A 16,084-nucleotide genomic window follows, 5' to 3' on the forward strand; every position below is an offset into this window, starting at 1 on the left:
GGATGAATACCCAACTTTTGTAGCAACATGGACGGGACTGGAAGAGAGTATGCTGAGTGAAATAAGTCAAGCAGAGAGAGTCAATTATCATATGGTTTCAGTTATTTGTGGAGCATAACAAATAGCATGGAGGACAAGGGGAGATGGAGAGGAGAAGGGCATTGAGGGAAATTGGAAGGGAAGGTGAACCATGAGAGACTATGGACTCTGAAAAACAATCTGAGGGTTTTGAAGGGGTTGGGGGTGGGAAGTTGGGGGAACCAAGTGGTGGATATTGGAGAGGACATGGATTGCATAGAGCACTGGGTGTGGTGCAAAAACAATGAATACTGTTACGCTGAAAATAAATTAAAAAAAAAAAAACCTAAAAAAAAAAATGGGCAGAGGAACTGAATAGACATTTTTCCAAAGAAGCATACAGATGGCCAACAGACACATGAAAAGGTGCTCAACATCACTCATCCTGAGGAAAATACAAATCAAAACCACAATGAGATATCACTTCACACCTGTCAGAATGGTTAGTATCAAAAAGACCAGAAATAACAAGTATTGGCAAAGTCGTGGAGAAAAGGGAACCCTCATGCACTGTTGGTGGGAATGCACACTGGTGCAAGCCACTACAGAAAACAGTATGGAGGCTCCTCAAAAACTTAGTTATAGAAATTCCATAGAATCCAGCAATTCTACTTCTGGGTATATACCTAAAGAAAACAAAAACACTAATTCAGAAAGATACATGCACACTTATGTTTACTGCAGCACTACTGACAGTGGCCAATATATAGAAGCAACCTCAGTTTCCAATGATAGATGAACAACTAAAGCAGATATGGGAAATACATACAATGGAATGTTAGTCATTAAAAAAATGAAATTTTGCCAGCATGAGTGGACCTAGAGCTAAGTGAAATAAGTCAGAGAAAGACAAATATCACATGAATTTACTCATATGTGGAATTTAAAGAACAAAACATAGACAAACTAATAAACAAACTCATACTTACAGAGAACAAACTGGTGGCTGCCAGAGGAAAGGGGAGGTTAGGATGGGCAAAATAGGTGAAGGGGATTCAGAGATACAAACTTCCATTTATAAAAGGAGTAAGTCATGGGGATGTAAAGCACAGCATATATATCTATATACAGATATAGATATATATATGGCAAATATAGTCAAGAATATTGTAATAGGGGCGCCTGGGTGGCTCAGTGGGTTAAGCCGCTGCCTTCGGCTCAGGTCATGATCTCAGGGTCCTGGGATCAAGTCCTGCATCGGGCTCTCTGCTCAGCAGGGAGCCTGCTTCCCTTCCTCTCTCTCTGCCTGCCTCTCTGCCTACTTGTGATCTCTCCCTGTCAAATAAATAAATAAAATCTTTAAAAAAATTTAAAAAAAAGAATATTGTAATAAACTTTTGTGGTGACAGATGATAACTGCACTTAGCGTGTTGAGCATTTTGTAATATATATAAATGTCAGATCATTGTGTTATGCAACTGTAACTAATATAGGTCTTCTTAAAAATCTTTCCAATTTTGGGGCGCATGGGTGGCTCAGTAGGTTAAGCCTCTGTCTTTGGCTCAGGTCATGATCTCAGGGTCCTGGGATCGAGCCCCACATCGGGCTCTCTGCTCAGCAGGGAGCCTGCTTCTCCCTCTCTCTCTCTGCCTGCCTCTCTGCCTACTTGTGATCTATCTCTGTCAAATAAATAAAATCTTTAAAAAAAAAAACTTTCCAATTTTAAAATGTGTATATTTCAGTTCTGAGAAATGTATTATTTATCTGATAACTTCTTCCCCTCCATGTATTTCCTTTTTCTGGAACACCTCTTAACTGGTTATTAGGTTTCCTTCATGAACTGTACTCACTTTTCTATTTTCTTTTTCCTTTTTTTTTTTGGTATGATTTTTTGTGAGAAATGGCTCCAACTTTACCTTCCACTTTTCTACTAAGTTTATTGGTTATTTTTGTTTTCTGGTTTTCTTTTTCATTATAGTCCATTTTTTTCTTTTTCTTTGCTTTCGTACTAAGTATCCAGTCCTTTACACATATTAATTATATCTTTAAGAATAGCATTCTTAGGACTCTTTTGTCATTTCTTTTATCTCTTTCTTTTTCCGTAGGTTTCAAATATTTGATGATTTTCAATGATCCATTTACACTTAAAAGTGAGGCATTAACATGCTGAATGAGAGTTCACTGTGCAGTGGGTGAAGTTTGTTAAGCTGCGGTCCTCGTGGTAGAGGGGTAGGCAGCCATTTCATTTCCAGTACACTTTGGTCTTTCCAGCTGGTCAGTTTCTGCAAGAAGCAATTCCAGTCTTCTGTTGGAGATCATAAACCTGGCCACCAGACTTTTACTTCATCTCCATTGTTAGTACAGTATTTTACCCCACTCTTACTGTGTCTGCTGTTCCAGAATCCAGAACTTCTCTGGTTCAGCCTCTCTAGACAGCAAGCTTCCATCCAACCTTCTGTCAGAGGAAGTGAGGGTAACTATGTGGCCATGTAGAATAAGGAAGAGAATCTGGGGATCTGTCAATTGCCCCTTATAAATGGCTCAAACAATCTTATTTTCAGTTCCACCGCATAACTGCAGATATGCCTAATGCATCTAATTCTTGTGTCTTTCAGAAATTAAATACAGGAGCTTTACAGAAAGGTCATTTGTTTCCTGTTGGCATTCCTTACTATAGATACTTACATTTTTACTTTCTTCACTTTCCAACTTCCAAAATTATGTTAATAGCTCTCATTTACAGTAGTCTTCTCTCCCATTCCTTTAATCCTTGTGGGCTAAGATCTTTTTCTTATGTATTGTAATTTTAGAGGAGTTTCAAAAGAGATCAAATGGATCAAATTAAGTCACATATGCAAATCATCATCTTCAATGAGGAGTCTCATCTGTCATGTATCCCACCATCCAGCTTAAGAAATAAAACATTATACATACAGTTGAAGTCACCTTTATGCTTATGATTAGCCCTTTAGAAATTTTTCTATGAATAAAAAAATAATAAAAAAAATTTCTAGGTATACAATCATGTCTTTTTCAAACACTGATTTTCGTTATTCTAATAATTAGAAAAATTTTAAAAAGGGGCACCTGGGTGGCACAGTCAGTTGAGAATCCGGCTCTTGGTTTCAGCTCAGTTCGTGATCTCAGGGTCATGAGTCCAGCATTGGACTCCACCCTCAGTGCAGAATCTGCTTGGGACTTTTTCTCCCTCTCCCACTTGTGCTCGCTCCAAAAAAGTTTTTAAAAAACAAGAAGGAAGGAAGGAAAGAAGGAAGGAAGGAAATACAAAAATACTACTTTGAAGAGACACATGCACCCAATGTTTATAGAAGCATTATCTACAATAGCCAAATTATGGAAGCAGCCCAAGTGTCCCTAGACTGATGAATGGATAAAAAAGATGTGGTATACACACACACACACACACACACACACACACACACACAGGAATATTACTCAGCCACCAAAAAGAATGATGCCATTTGCAACAATATGGATGGAGCTAGAGAGTATTATGCTAAGTGAAATAAGTGAAACAGGGAAAGACAAAGACCATATGACTTCACTCATATGTGGAATTTAAGAAACAAATGAGCAAAGGAGGAAAAAGAAAGAGAGAGGCAAACCAAGAGACAGACTTTTTTTTTTTTTTTAAGATTTTATTTATTTATTTGACAGAGACACAGCAAGAGAGAGAACACAAGCAGGGAGAGTGGTAGAGGGAGAAGCAGGCTTCACGCTGAGCAGGGGTTCCATCCCAGGACTCTGGGATTATGACCTGAGGAGAGGTAGATGCTTAACAACTGAGCCACCCAGACCCCCTAAAAGACAGACTCTTAACTATAGAGAACAAACTCCTGGTTTCCAGGGGGTCGGTGTGTGGGAAGATGGGTGAAATAGGCCAAGGGGATTAAGGAGGGCACTTGTCCTGATGAGCACCAGGTGATGTATGGAAGTGTTGAATTACTATGTTGTATACCTGAAACTAATATTACCCTGTATGTTAACAAGAATTTAAATGAAAACTTAAAAAAAAAAAAAAAGAAAAAATATTAGAACACTCATCTTAGTAAATATATCCCAAGGGATATGGAAGTGACTACGTTGAGCTTCATCACTGAAAATGATGTTAGACCTTAAATTTAATATACTCTCCCAATTAAGGAATTTTAGAAGATAGTTTCCATTGGGAATATGTATGACATTCTTGTGTGCAACGTTATGATTTCTATGTTTTTCCATTGGCATGACCTAAGAAAATAGTTATATTGAGATACAATTTACATATTATAAAACTCACCTATTTTCAGGTGTGTAGTTTTGGTAATTACAATAAGTATCCTCTTAATCCCTTTGATCTATTTTACCCATCCATCATCATCCACTTCCTCTCTGCCAACCACCAGTTTGTTCTCTGTATTTGAGTCTGTTTTGTCTCCTTTTTTGTTTGTTCATTTTTTGTTTCATAAATTCCACATGAGTGAAATCATATGGTATTTGTCTTTCTCTTTCTCACTCATTTCACTTAACATTATATCCTCTGGGTCCATCCAAGTTGTTCAGATAGCAAGATCCCATTCTTTATTAATATTCATACACATATATATATATGTATATATATATATACACACTCACACACATATATGTATATATATACCCACACATATGTATGTATATATTATACGTATATATATGTGTGTATATATGTGTGTGTATATATATATATACACATATACACACCCCACTTCTTTATCCATTCATCTACTGATGGACACTTGGGTTGCTTCTGTATCTTGGCTATTGTCAATGATGCTGCAATAACATAGGGGTACAAATATCTTTTTTGAAGTAGTGTTTTTGTTTTCTTTAGGTAAATACCCGGTAGAATTACTAGATCATATGGTAATTCTTTAATTTTTTGAGCAACTTCCATCCTGTTTTCCACAGTGGCTGCACCAATTCACATTCCCACCAATAGTGCACAAGGTTTCCTTTTCCTCCACATCCTCACCAGTGCTTGTTAGTTCCTGTGTTTTTGAGTTTAGCCATTCTGACTAGTACGAGGTGACATCTCATCATGGTTTCGATGATGAGTGATGTTGAGCTTCTGTTCATGCGTCTGTTGGCTATCTATATGTCCTCCCCTTGGACAAATATCTATTTAGGTCATCTGCCCATTTTAATCAGATTATTTGCTTTTTTAGTCTTGAATTATATGAGTTCTTTGGATGATAACCCCTATTGGATATATCATTTGCAAATATTTTCTCCCATTCAGTAGATTGCCTTTTTGTTTTGTTGATGGTTTCCTCCACTGAGCAAAAGCTTTTGATTTTGGTGTAGTCCCAATAGCTCAATTTTGTTTTTGCTTCCCTTGCCTGAGAAGACATATCTAGAATTTCTAGGGCCAATGTCAAAGAAATAACTGGCTATTTTCTTCTAGGAGTTTCATGTTTTCAGGTCTCACATTTAGATCTTTAATGCATCTTGAGTTATTTTTGTGTATGGTACAAGAAAGTAGTCCAATTTCATTCTTTTGCATGCAGCTGTCCAGTTTTCCCAGTACCATTTGTTGAAGAGTGTCTTTTTTTTTTTTAAGATTTTATTTACTTATTCGAGAGAGAGAGAGAGAGAGAGAGAGCAAGCGTTCATGAGCAGGAGAAGGGAAAGGGTCAGAGGAATAAGTAGACTCCCCAAATGAGCAGGAAGCCCAACGTGGGGCTCCATCCCAGAACCCTAAGATCATAACCTCAGCTGAAGGCAGTCACTTAGCCAACTGAGCTGCCTGGGTGCCCCGAAGAGGCTGTGTTTTCCCCATTGTATATTCTTGACTCAAATTGTATTTTTATTATGTAATTTCTAATTTTATTGTAGGTGATCTCAAGTTAATATTGCTCATTAATTTTGATTTTTTAAAAATTTATATTTGTACAATCTGTTTTTAAATTGCACTAAATACTTTGTATCCTACACTTTGGTCAATTTTTGTCTAAGACTTAAACATATTTAGACTTAAACATATTTAAAAAGATATCTCAGTTTTTCTCCCACCACCATTAGACTATGAAATTCAGGTGTCTCTTGTTTGCTATATTCTTAGCACCTAGAACATTGGTACATCAGCTCAGCAAATTCTTTAGAGTTGTCTTTAATTTTATTCTTTCCACTGCTGCTAAATTACAAGTATACGTTAAGGAGTTATTAGGTAGATTACCTTATGACAGAACAATGAATAAAAACAGACATAACAGGTAGTGTTAATTAAACACAGCAACAGACACCGAGTTCCTAGTATGAAGCAAGACAGTCTAAGAATGTAATACCAACACAATTCCTACCCTCGAGGCCTATGAAGATGTACAGGTTAACAAGTAACTTTGATATGGTTTACTAAAAGGTAGGTAAGCATAAAATGGCATGGAATTAAGAGACGAGAAAATCTTTAGTTGGGCAGCAGAAGAAGGTAAGGCAAGTTTATAGCAGTAATAGAACCTTCTTAAGGATAAGGAAACCAAAACTCAAGAAAACTACAGTGCTGCTCAAGATCACAAGGTTAGAGATCACAAAAAGAAGATCTAACTCCCAGTTCTGTGCTATTTCCATTACACCTTACCATCAGTACTTTACAGCAACCCCCAAAGACTAACAGGACAGGGTTTAGAGAATTACAAAATAAAATGTGGGTGTTATTCATCCTACCCCATGTCCCTTTAATATAGAAAAATCAAGGACTGTACAAAATTGTGAAAGTTAGCCATGTATCATGTAGTTCCAAGAACTCGTGAGTTGATTGACCCATAAAAAGAATGCACCCTACAAGTGTTGGTTAAATATATTTCACCCAAGATTTAAACGCCCCAGTCTAATCAATGTGACTTAGAGATAAACAGAACTATTAAATGATATGTATGTGTGGGTGTAATACATTTTTTTAAAGTGTTAAGAAAGGGTCTGCAGTAAATAAAATAGCAAGGTCCAAAAACAAGAATCTGCCAGCCATTATTCAGCACTTTCCAAAGAAGTGAGACCCTGAATCCATAGATCTAAGTATTAAAGTCATATAGAGAGACATTCTTTTAAGGGCGGGGATGGTCTTTAGGCTTTTTCCACATCTTTTTCCACATCTATCCAATTACATACGGCTACCAAGCAACCTTCCCATGACTAATCTGCACCATCGTTCCATCTCCCCAGCACATCTTGAGCCCACAACCCTGACTTTGGAACATTAAGTTGTTTAATCCTTCCCTCCACTACTATAAATTAATAAACTGGCATTCTGAATCCATGTCAGTTTTTGGTTGGTTAAAATGAAATTACCCTAAGAATCTGCTCAGTTCTGAAAGAATTGAAAACTTAAGACCATACTCTAAACCAGTAATTGAAAAAGTGATTCAGGTCACAAATGGATTTGATTTGGCTTGCACAGGAAGAGAAAAAGGAGAAAGAAGGAAAAAAAAAAAAAAAAGAGGAGAATGAGGTGAGAGAGGAGGAGGAGGAAAGGTGGGAGAAGGGAAGACACTCTAAAAAAATCTGGATATTTCACATTAAAATGCATCTTCCCAGCTTCTCTTGAAAACTCTGAAGCTCTGGCAGTCCCAGGGCTGCATTGCCCCAGAGTAAAGCTGGCCAGCATTAAGCAGCCACAGCCCCCTTTACAGGTGACATTTGCTTTCTAATTCATTGTAGACCAACCACTCCTTTCTATTTCCCTGATACTGAGGCCAAATGTCAATTGTCATTTGTCATTCTGCTTGCAATGTTGTCTTCCTTAGAAACGCCAAAGAATAAAGAATAGCCACAATTGGTGATAAGGGCAGATTTTATAAAAAGTACAATCCATTCTTCACATTAATTCAGCAAAACAAAGCTAGAATCAAAGAAATCAATTTACCTTAATCTGAGTCTGTTCGATTGACTTTTCCCAGATCTGCTGATCATATGCTCCAATCTGAAACAGGGAGCAGGCTATTAAATGATGCAAAGGAAAAATCTTTCCACTGAGGTCAAATCTCACACAAGTCATGAAACTATTAAGTATCAATAAGCTATCTGGAAATGATTATGATTCTCCGAGGTTAGAATAAATTATTGTTTCCAAAGGCCATTTCCTTCAAAATTCTAAAAGCGGCTGGATCTAAAGGTAAGTTAAAAAGCAATGTCCAAAATATTTCAAATTATTACCTTACAAGATATTTCCACTTCGTAAGGAAAACATCAGTAGGAAAACTAGAGAGGAATAAAAGGTAACAGGCAGCTCAATAAGACTGGTGACAGTATCAATCTGAGCTGTGAAGATAAAAGTTTCAGGTCTAAAAAAACCCAGCAGTTTGATCAGAAGCGAACTTTCAAAGCCTTGCTGTATAGCACAGCACTGTGATGCGGTCTGGAGGAGGGAGGGGACTAGAAAATCTTATTCAGGGACGTGGAACTGAGTTTATAAGACCTAATGACCTTGTGCATCAGGTCTTCCATGTAAGTTGAAAGATACCATGCAGGAATTTCTGGCACTACCAAGCCTAGGAGAAACTAACGGGATATTCTTTGCGGGAGCTTTTGGAAGGAATGATGCTTTACAAAAAAAAAAAAAAAAAAAATTGATATTACCTTCTTTTGGTACCACGATATAGCATCTCTCTCATTTGAGGCCATCTGTGTCTCCAGACAGGGAATGGGATTTCACTGAAAATGAAGGAAAACCAGTCGGTGAGTCCGGTTGCTGAAAGGTGCTCTCCCAGTTTGGGGAGAACGCCAAAATCGCTTCTCTCAGCCTCTCCATGAGCTGCTGTCTCTCTCCGGCTGTTTGCCAGGAAAAAAAAAAAAAAAAAAGACAAAAACAGAAGCAAACCAAAAACCTCTGGCGCAGTGGCGCCCCGAGAAGCCTCTCTGCGATATTTGGTGCGAGTGTGTTGAGGGATGCAGGGCAGGGGAAAGGGTGCTGGCTGGAGCTGAGCTGCACCCCCCTCCTCCTCTCGCCGGCGTCCGGCTCTCACCTGGTGCCCGCTGCCCCGCAGTCCGGTGGCCGGGACCTTCCTCCTCAGTGGCCCCGGCCCCGCGATGAGGCAGGGGGCGAGACGGCCGGCCCCGCAGGCCGCATCTTCCCCCCGAGGCGGAGAAGCCAGCGCGGCCGTTACCATGGAGACCGCGGAGGCCGCCCGGGCCTCGGAGGCAGCAGGCCGCCCAGCGCCCAGAGGAGGGCACTCTGTTGCCGCAGACCCGGCGCCCTCCAAGCCCGACCTACAGGGTCACCAGACGGCCCCCCGCCGCCCCCCCGAGAAGCGAACAAGGAACTGGGAAAGGAGGGGGGTAAAAAGTGAAGGAGGTCTTCGCCCGCCGCCAGAGTAGGCTAAGGCAATGGCCGAAGACTCAGTGCCGGCTGTTCCGGTGAGGGGCAAAGGCCGCCCGGCGCAGGAGGCTGCGGCTGCGGGGCTGCGAGCGTGCGTCCCGCTAGGCCGGGCCGGCCTGCGGGCCGTGACTCAGCCAGCCGAGAGCTGGGCGAGGGCCGCGCCGCAGACCACAGTGCAGCCCCGCTGCGGCTTCCGCTTTCCGGGTTTTGCTGCTAAGGTGGCTCCGCCCCCGCCCAGGCCCGGCCCGCCGAGCCTCCTCGGTGTTGGAGGGGTTGGGAGCCACGGGAGCGTCCAGGCCCAGGCAGCTGCCTCGGATCAGCCTCCAGGTCACTTCCTCAGAAATGACTTTCCCAGCCATCGATCTAAAGGGGGTCGGTCATGGTGTTCTAATAGCTCCCAGTTCCTTCCTTTGTAACACTTATCTTTGTTTTACAGGTTTCTTTGTACTTCAATATTTACTATCCGTCTTCCCTAAAGGGCTATGGGCTCCGTGAGGTCAGAGCCTGGGGCCTGGCACATAGGTTCTTGACTAAATGAACAGATGTTCTGAATTTACGCCGTCCTGGGACGAAGGGCGAGGTGGGCTGCGGCTTAGGGATTCGCTTCCTTTCGTCCAGGCTGATTGAGGTCAGGATAATGGAATGGTTGCGCTCTATGAATATTTAAAGAGTACCTTAGCAAGATTTTAAGCTGCGCTCGTCCTCTATACTGCACGGGTTTTTGTTTTCGGTTTTTGGGTTTTTTGGCCATTCATGGAACACTGACCCCTAACGGCCATTCCCACTCCACTTGAAGCAGTGTCCATGCTTGCTCAGCATGAAGCATCTGAGTCAGGTAAAGCTAGTAAAAGATAAGGATCACACCGGGTACCACTTCAGAAAGCCTAAGAAATGTGGTTCTAGGTTTTAAAAACATATTAAATCGGGGGTAAGGTGAAGTCCCATTTTACTGAAAGGAAAAAGCCACTAAGAAGTAAAAGTAAATCCCACAGAATTAATTAAAAATTATTTCACCCGGGCTTAAATTATTTTTTATATTGTACACTTATGGTTTTGCTTCCTGACAGCTTTTCCCTTTAATTCTATTGGGTTTCAGGAAAAATGGCCAACTTAAAAACGGATAAATGACAAATGAAAAGGTCATCACTGTCTATCTAAATATTTGCTTTAAGACAAATTACATTTTACTTCACTGCTTAGTGCACAGAGACTTTGGGGGGTGGGATTCATGGAAGAATTGAAATCAGTAAGTTGCATTTTGGAATAGTAGGAAGTAGCAAATCATCTTCCGAATGACCCTTTTTACCAAGTTCTCAGTGCTTTCTAAGGCTGCCACTGAGCACTGCATGGGCTTTGAACGAAGAACTGCATTTAGATCCCTGCTTCAATTAAAGAACTGTGATCTTATGCAATTTATTCGACCTAACAAGCCTATTTTCTCACCGTATTGTTATCTTCGTACTAAATACTAAAGGCTGTGAAGATTAAATGAGATACCCTCCTAGAAAGTGCCTGGCCCTTGGCAGTTACTCAGAGAACATTAATTCCCTTCCTTCTCGGTTCCTAATCACAACCAAGGTCTATCAGGACTTACTAAGTATCTCAAAGAGAAGTTCACACAAAAATTCCTGAGGAAAAAAAATCCATTGCATTGTGTCACTTAATACATCAATGACATCCAAAATGTCTATCACCACCTTCATTAACTAACACTGTTTGCACATACTTTGAAAAATATCAATTAAAATTAAAAATTAAAATTTTAATTTTAAAATTTTAAATTAAAAATTTGATTGTCCTCTCAAGTAGATATAAGCATCAGAAGGCACAAGTGCCACAAATGCCAAGTGTAGTTTTTCTTCATCCCAAAAACTAGTTGCATTTCTGTATGCATCCCCTTTTCTTTAGGGAAGAAAAGTCACAAGATTTTCTAAAAGATTAGGAAATGACAGGGTACACAGAAAGTGGGGGATTAATATTTTAAAAACAGGTTCCAGGTAGCCAGAATTTACATGCACTATTCATTTTCTCATGAAACATAAGTAAAGGACAAATCAGACTTCTGTTTATTAAAAAAATACTTTACAGGGGGAAAAAAAAACCTCTATGCATTCCATTGTCCTATTTTACAAAGAAATAGCTTAACAATTTAACACACTTAGACAGCTACAAAAAAGCACTGTGTTAAAAGGATTATTATTCACACAAATTTAGATTTAAGACTATTCATTAAAAACCTTTTTAAAACACTCGTTAATGTCAATAAACAAACTAAGGCCACACAACGCAAATAGTCCGCCAGGCAAATTATACATTTCATCTATATGCAAAGACCTCTTAGATAAATTAAAGCCACAGGAAAAAAAAAAGTCTTAGCTGCCAATCAAAATGGAGTTTAGTCACAGAAAACACTATTACATGAAAATTTACAACATGTGATAGAAGTAGTACATAAGTATTTCTTTAGAGAATTGAAAAGTGCTATATTAAGAGACAGTGGTCTCAACTACATGCACAAGTGGATCATAAAAAATTTATGAAGAAAATGGAAGGCCATAATATTTATGGAGATACTTGCTTTTAAAGCAACAAACTTTCAGGATGAGGATAGGTCCCTTATGTGCTAAAGAAAAACATTTGTCTTGTACATTTCCTCTACTTACTGCATGACCAATAAATACAGCTACAACTTGTTTAAAAAAAAACTTAGCAGAAATATGAATTTCTGCCATGTACTAGTGAAAGGCTTTTTTTAAACCTGTAGCAATGATAAAATAGATCAGAAAGACACAAACTCAATTATCCTAAAGGTATAAATGTAAATAAATTTTAAATGGCAAATACAGATGAAAATATAATGGGCTAATATTAATGATCAAGAATATATTCACTAAGGGTTTTCTTGAATCTTGGAGTCTTGTTTCTAAATTAGTTTTCATTCTAGACACTATTTATAGAGGGAAAGGCAATAAGCAAAAGTTTCTCCAGGCATTAAGTATGAACTTTATACCTATTAAGACTGACGCAAGATGTTACATCTTTTCCTAAGGTTTGGTAAAGGGTTTTAACAAGCTCCATTTTCCCCAAGAGCTTGTAGTATTAGTCAACTGATATTCCAACTGTCTCCAAGGGGAAAGGGCACCTCTCGTTTTTTAATTAAAAATAATAAAGTACCAGTCAGACAAATTCTAAGCACTGAATAAGCAAATTAAAAGTACAATTAAGCTTAGGAATTCATTTTTAAAGAGTTGAAACTTTGGAAGGGAAAACTAATATGTAGGTTTTTATTATTGCTTTATGAATTTGGGATACCTCTGAATCATAATCCTACTCCTAGCATATCTTGGTAATTACAGAATGCTTCTGGGGCAGGGGGAAAAGACATTTATCCTTATTTATGAATACCATAAAATCATTCTAGTTACTAAGTTAGGAATATTCATTTATTGGGTCCTTTCCTTAAGCACATTTTTAAAATATCCCTCTGCTCCACAAAATACTCAAACTTACAGCCACATTCTGCAAGTAATCTCAAAGAGTTGGCACAACAGATAATATACCAAAAAGGAAGATCAGCTTAAATTTCAGTTACAACTTCACTGCCATCACTACTTTACAAATCAGAAGACGCCAGATTGCTCCATGCCTCACTCCACCAAACCAAATAATTTCAAGATTTAGAAAAGTTGCAATCATTTGTATCACTCAACTAGGATACAACTTTGAAAGCAGTAAGGAACTCAAAACTTGAGCTTTATATTCATCAGTCTTTAAAGCATGCTATTAAATCTAATACTCACATAGGACATTCAGTTTCCAGATACATTACTAGCTAAATGTTTCTCTCTCCATTCTATTGCAATTCTAACATACAATGAATTTATTAGTACATGATTTTAAACATTTGTATACTCTTTTAATGTGTTTATATTGGAGGTGAGGGTAGAATGTTTATAAAAGGAAAATGGGGATTTGCTTTTGATTGTAGGTCTTTGCAGATCCGCTGGTTCCTGAGTGATTATACACAGTGCTGGCTGTCAGGAGACAGTCTCCTTGTTTATTAGTAATGACCAGCTTAGATGACAGATGGCATCTGCTGGATGGCAAGTGGGAAATGGGAAATCGGATCTTGGAAGACAAGAAAAATAAAAATAAAAAAAGTTTTTGCTTTAACAACCTTGTTCTTCATGATTATTTTAAAAAGCAAATGTTGCCTGAGAAGAATTCTACTTTGCACAGCCTAGTAAAGCTCTATGAAATTCTTCTGGACAGAAAAACAAAAACAAGAAAACCCAAATCCACATACTTTTGTGATTAACCCCTCCCCCCCTCCAAAATAACAAAAAACACCCTCAAAGGCAGGTCCCTTTAAAAACTAGTCTTGATAAACTAGAATTTACCCTAGAATTTATACCCAAGATTTTAAAACACCCCTGCAATAATCACATTACTTTTCATACCATTCTAATTACCTTATTTACAAAGATAACTAAAACCAACATCACTTCCAATTCATAAATGTTTACATTGAAATGTTTCTCTATTTGTCTTCATCCTTTGTAACAGAGAATACATACATATACATATATATAAGGAATAATACAGATTCTAACTAATCACTGCAGTATTTGCTGATGGTTACTTTTCTATCGGTTTACACAGTGACCTCTATACTTTGCTAATATGCATTTAACTACACAACAATATTGCACAACGTAATATTTATATAAGATTTAGCCTATTTCAGAATATTTTAGAGAAAATTCATATTTGATATTTTAAAAGATGCAGCTAAGTTTTCATGGTGACAGACATAATAAAGCAGCATCTTTTTTGCCTATGTTAATGTAAATATTCCAAATCTCACCCTCCAGGAAAAAAAATCTCCAAATTGCACAATAACCAGGTAGATACAAGAATCTGGTCTTAGGTGTGGGGAATACTCTTCCTTTAATGAACAAAAGGCCTATTGTATTATTAACTAAGAGAAAGTGAAATGTGTATCATGTTAACATTCTAAAATAATAGAAAGTTAAGACTACACTAGCTATATGAACTGTGCCTGTTCAGGAAAAAAAAAAAAATTTTTTTTTAAGTACTCGGGCACTAAGCAGTAGGTTACCTGAAGCTCTAGGATGAAGTCTAGTGCCATATTCTTTATTAGGCCATAGCAACACAGGATAATAGTAAATAAACCCAAGTATTCACCAGTTAAAACTGTGAATTGAAGTGTATCAACTGATCTTTATCATGAAGAAGTTGATGCCAAGTGACAAAAACAGTTTTTCCTAAGTTTCATGCACAAAATATGGCAGCCTCATCAGAAAGATTGATATCATTCTCTAAGTTTGATACTCATGATCAATTTAGGAAGCAAAAGTATCCACACAATGTGTGAGAATGCTAGGTAACAGAATGATAGAGTATCATGTCAACATTATCTCTTTTACCCAATTATCTTCCACAGTTACCATGTATTCTAGAAGAGATTAATGAACCATGGAAAATGAATGACCAAGGACTATTCATCTTTAGATATTTTTAATTGAAATATCCACTGGGCTTTAAATAACAGATACAAAAAAGACAGTTTGGATCAGAAAGTGCTGTGCTTTCTCTTTTGTTAAGAAACCAGAGAGCCACTGAATTTTCCTTAGAAACTACCTGTTCTTTATGGTTGGAACTTACTTGCCCACGTACAAGATGCAGGAACTCTTTCTTGCAACCTATGCCATCTTTACTGTAGAAACTGAATCTGTGTCATAAAGACACAAGTACCAAAGCATAAGTCTGATCTTCTATCGTAAAAACAGCAAATATGGCAAGAGACAAGGCAAGATAAAATTAAGGGAAGTGAATAATTTACCAAATAAGAATCTGTTATTCCCGAGAATTCTCAGTTTGATTTGAAGAAGAGATTGAATTGTTACCTCACACCTTAAAACAGAAAGTAGCAGCAGACCCACTATTACATACTGTACTAACGGGATAAGATACAACTCTTAACTTTGCATAATCTGTGTAAAAAAGATATGCTTGACATTTGTGGAATGTCATTTCTCTTTATAGAATTATAGGCAAGATTTCTCCAATAAAACTTAACTTAAGCCAGTTATAAAACTATAACTTCACATCAAAATTTAAAAAAGTTAAAAAACGTGTTTGAGTATGTACATATCACACAGGAGTGCTCGAATGTTCCTGTAGATTGTGTTGCTGGTCAGAGTCCAGTCTACTTTCCACCTTTAAAACTGGAATAGGCTGAGTTATCTGATCTTGCTGTAGTTTAAGTTCCGATGAAGGAAAGGACGATGAAGCAGTTGTCAAAAGCTGCATCTCTCTGCATGTTTCCTCGGATTCAGTTTTTACCCTCACACACTGCGAGTCAACTTCTAATTCTTGCTTTCCGGTTAAATCACAGTCCACGGTAGAACTGCTTTCTGTGTTGTGAGTGGCTTCCACAACCGGGTGGTACTGTTTAAGCCTTATATGCCAAGCTAAGCTGCACACTGCTGACACGGTTTTGAACTGATGAATGACATTTCTAGGGATGAAGTAAATATCATTGTCACACAGCTGAATTCTGGCGTAGCGAATGCCTTCCCGCCTCATTTGGTTTAGTTTCGCTTCATCCACCCACTGTACACACTGCAGGGAAAAGAGAAGTTGCATGACACTTTAAAATATGTAATAATTTTGTCAAATAAAATATCAGAATGA

General features: G+C 38.2%; 2 protein-coding genes across 11 annotated transcripts in view; both read right to left on the bottom strand.

Annotated features, from left to right (window-relative positions):
- The window catches only part of LOC111143416 (putative homeodomain transcription factor 1), a 68,270-nt gene extending 58,909 nt beyond the window's left edge, over nt 1-9,361 (bottom strand). For 4 of the 10 annotated variants that reach the window (XR_002640327.1, XR_002640326.1, XR_002640325.1 and 1 more), the window contains exons 1-3: nt 9,012-9,361; nt 8,626-8,700; nt 7,913-7,969 (exon numbers count right to left, since the gene is read on the bottom strand). Coding sequence is in view for 3 of the 10 variants with exons in the window: in XM_022497143.1 (XP_022352851.1) it covers nt 7,913-7,969; nt 8,626-8,670 (102 nt within the window). In the remaining 7 variants the exon portion in view is untranslated. Of the gene's footprint in view, nt 1-7,912; nt 7,970-8,202; nt 8,248-8,625; nt 8,701-9,011 lie in introns of those variants that run through there. The other 6 variants (XR_002640328.1, XM_022497144.1, XM_022497142.1 and 3 more) reach the window with 5 other exon arrangements.
- Nucleotides 9,362-11,425: 2,064 nt separating this feature from the next.
- Nucleotides 11,426-16,084, bottom strand: part of LOC111143376 (round spermatid basic protein 1) — a 50,828-nt gene continuing 46,169 nt past the window's right edge. Inside the window, 1 exon segment of the mRNA XM_022497078.1 lies at nt 11,426-16,012. Within this exon segment, the coding sequence (XP_022352786.1) occupies nt 15,542-16,012 (471 nt within the window). The 3' untranslated portion in view covers nt 11,426-15,541.

The sequence above is a fragment of the Enhydra lutris genome, unplaced genomic scaffold (assembly GCF_002288905.1).
Source record: "Enhydra lutris kenyoni isolate GAN:26980312 unplaced genomic scaffold, ASM228890v2 scaffoldscaffold9, whole genome shotgun sequence".
NCBI lineage: Eukaryota > Metazoa > Chordata > Mammalia > Carnivora > Mustelidae > Enhydra > Enhydra lutris.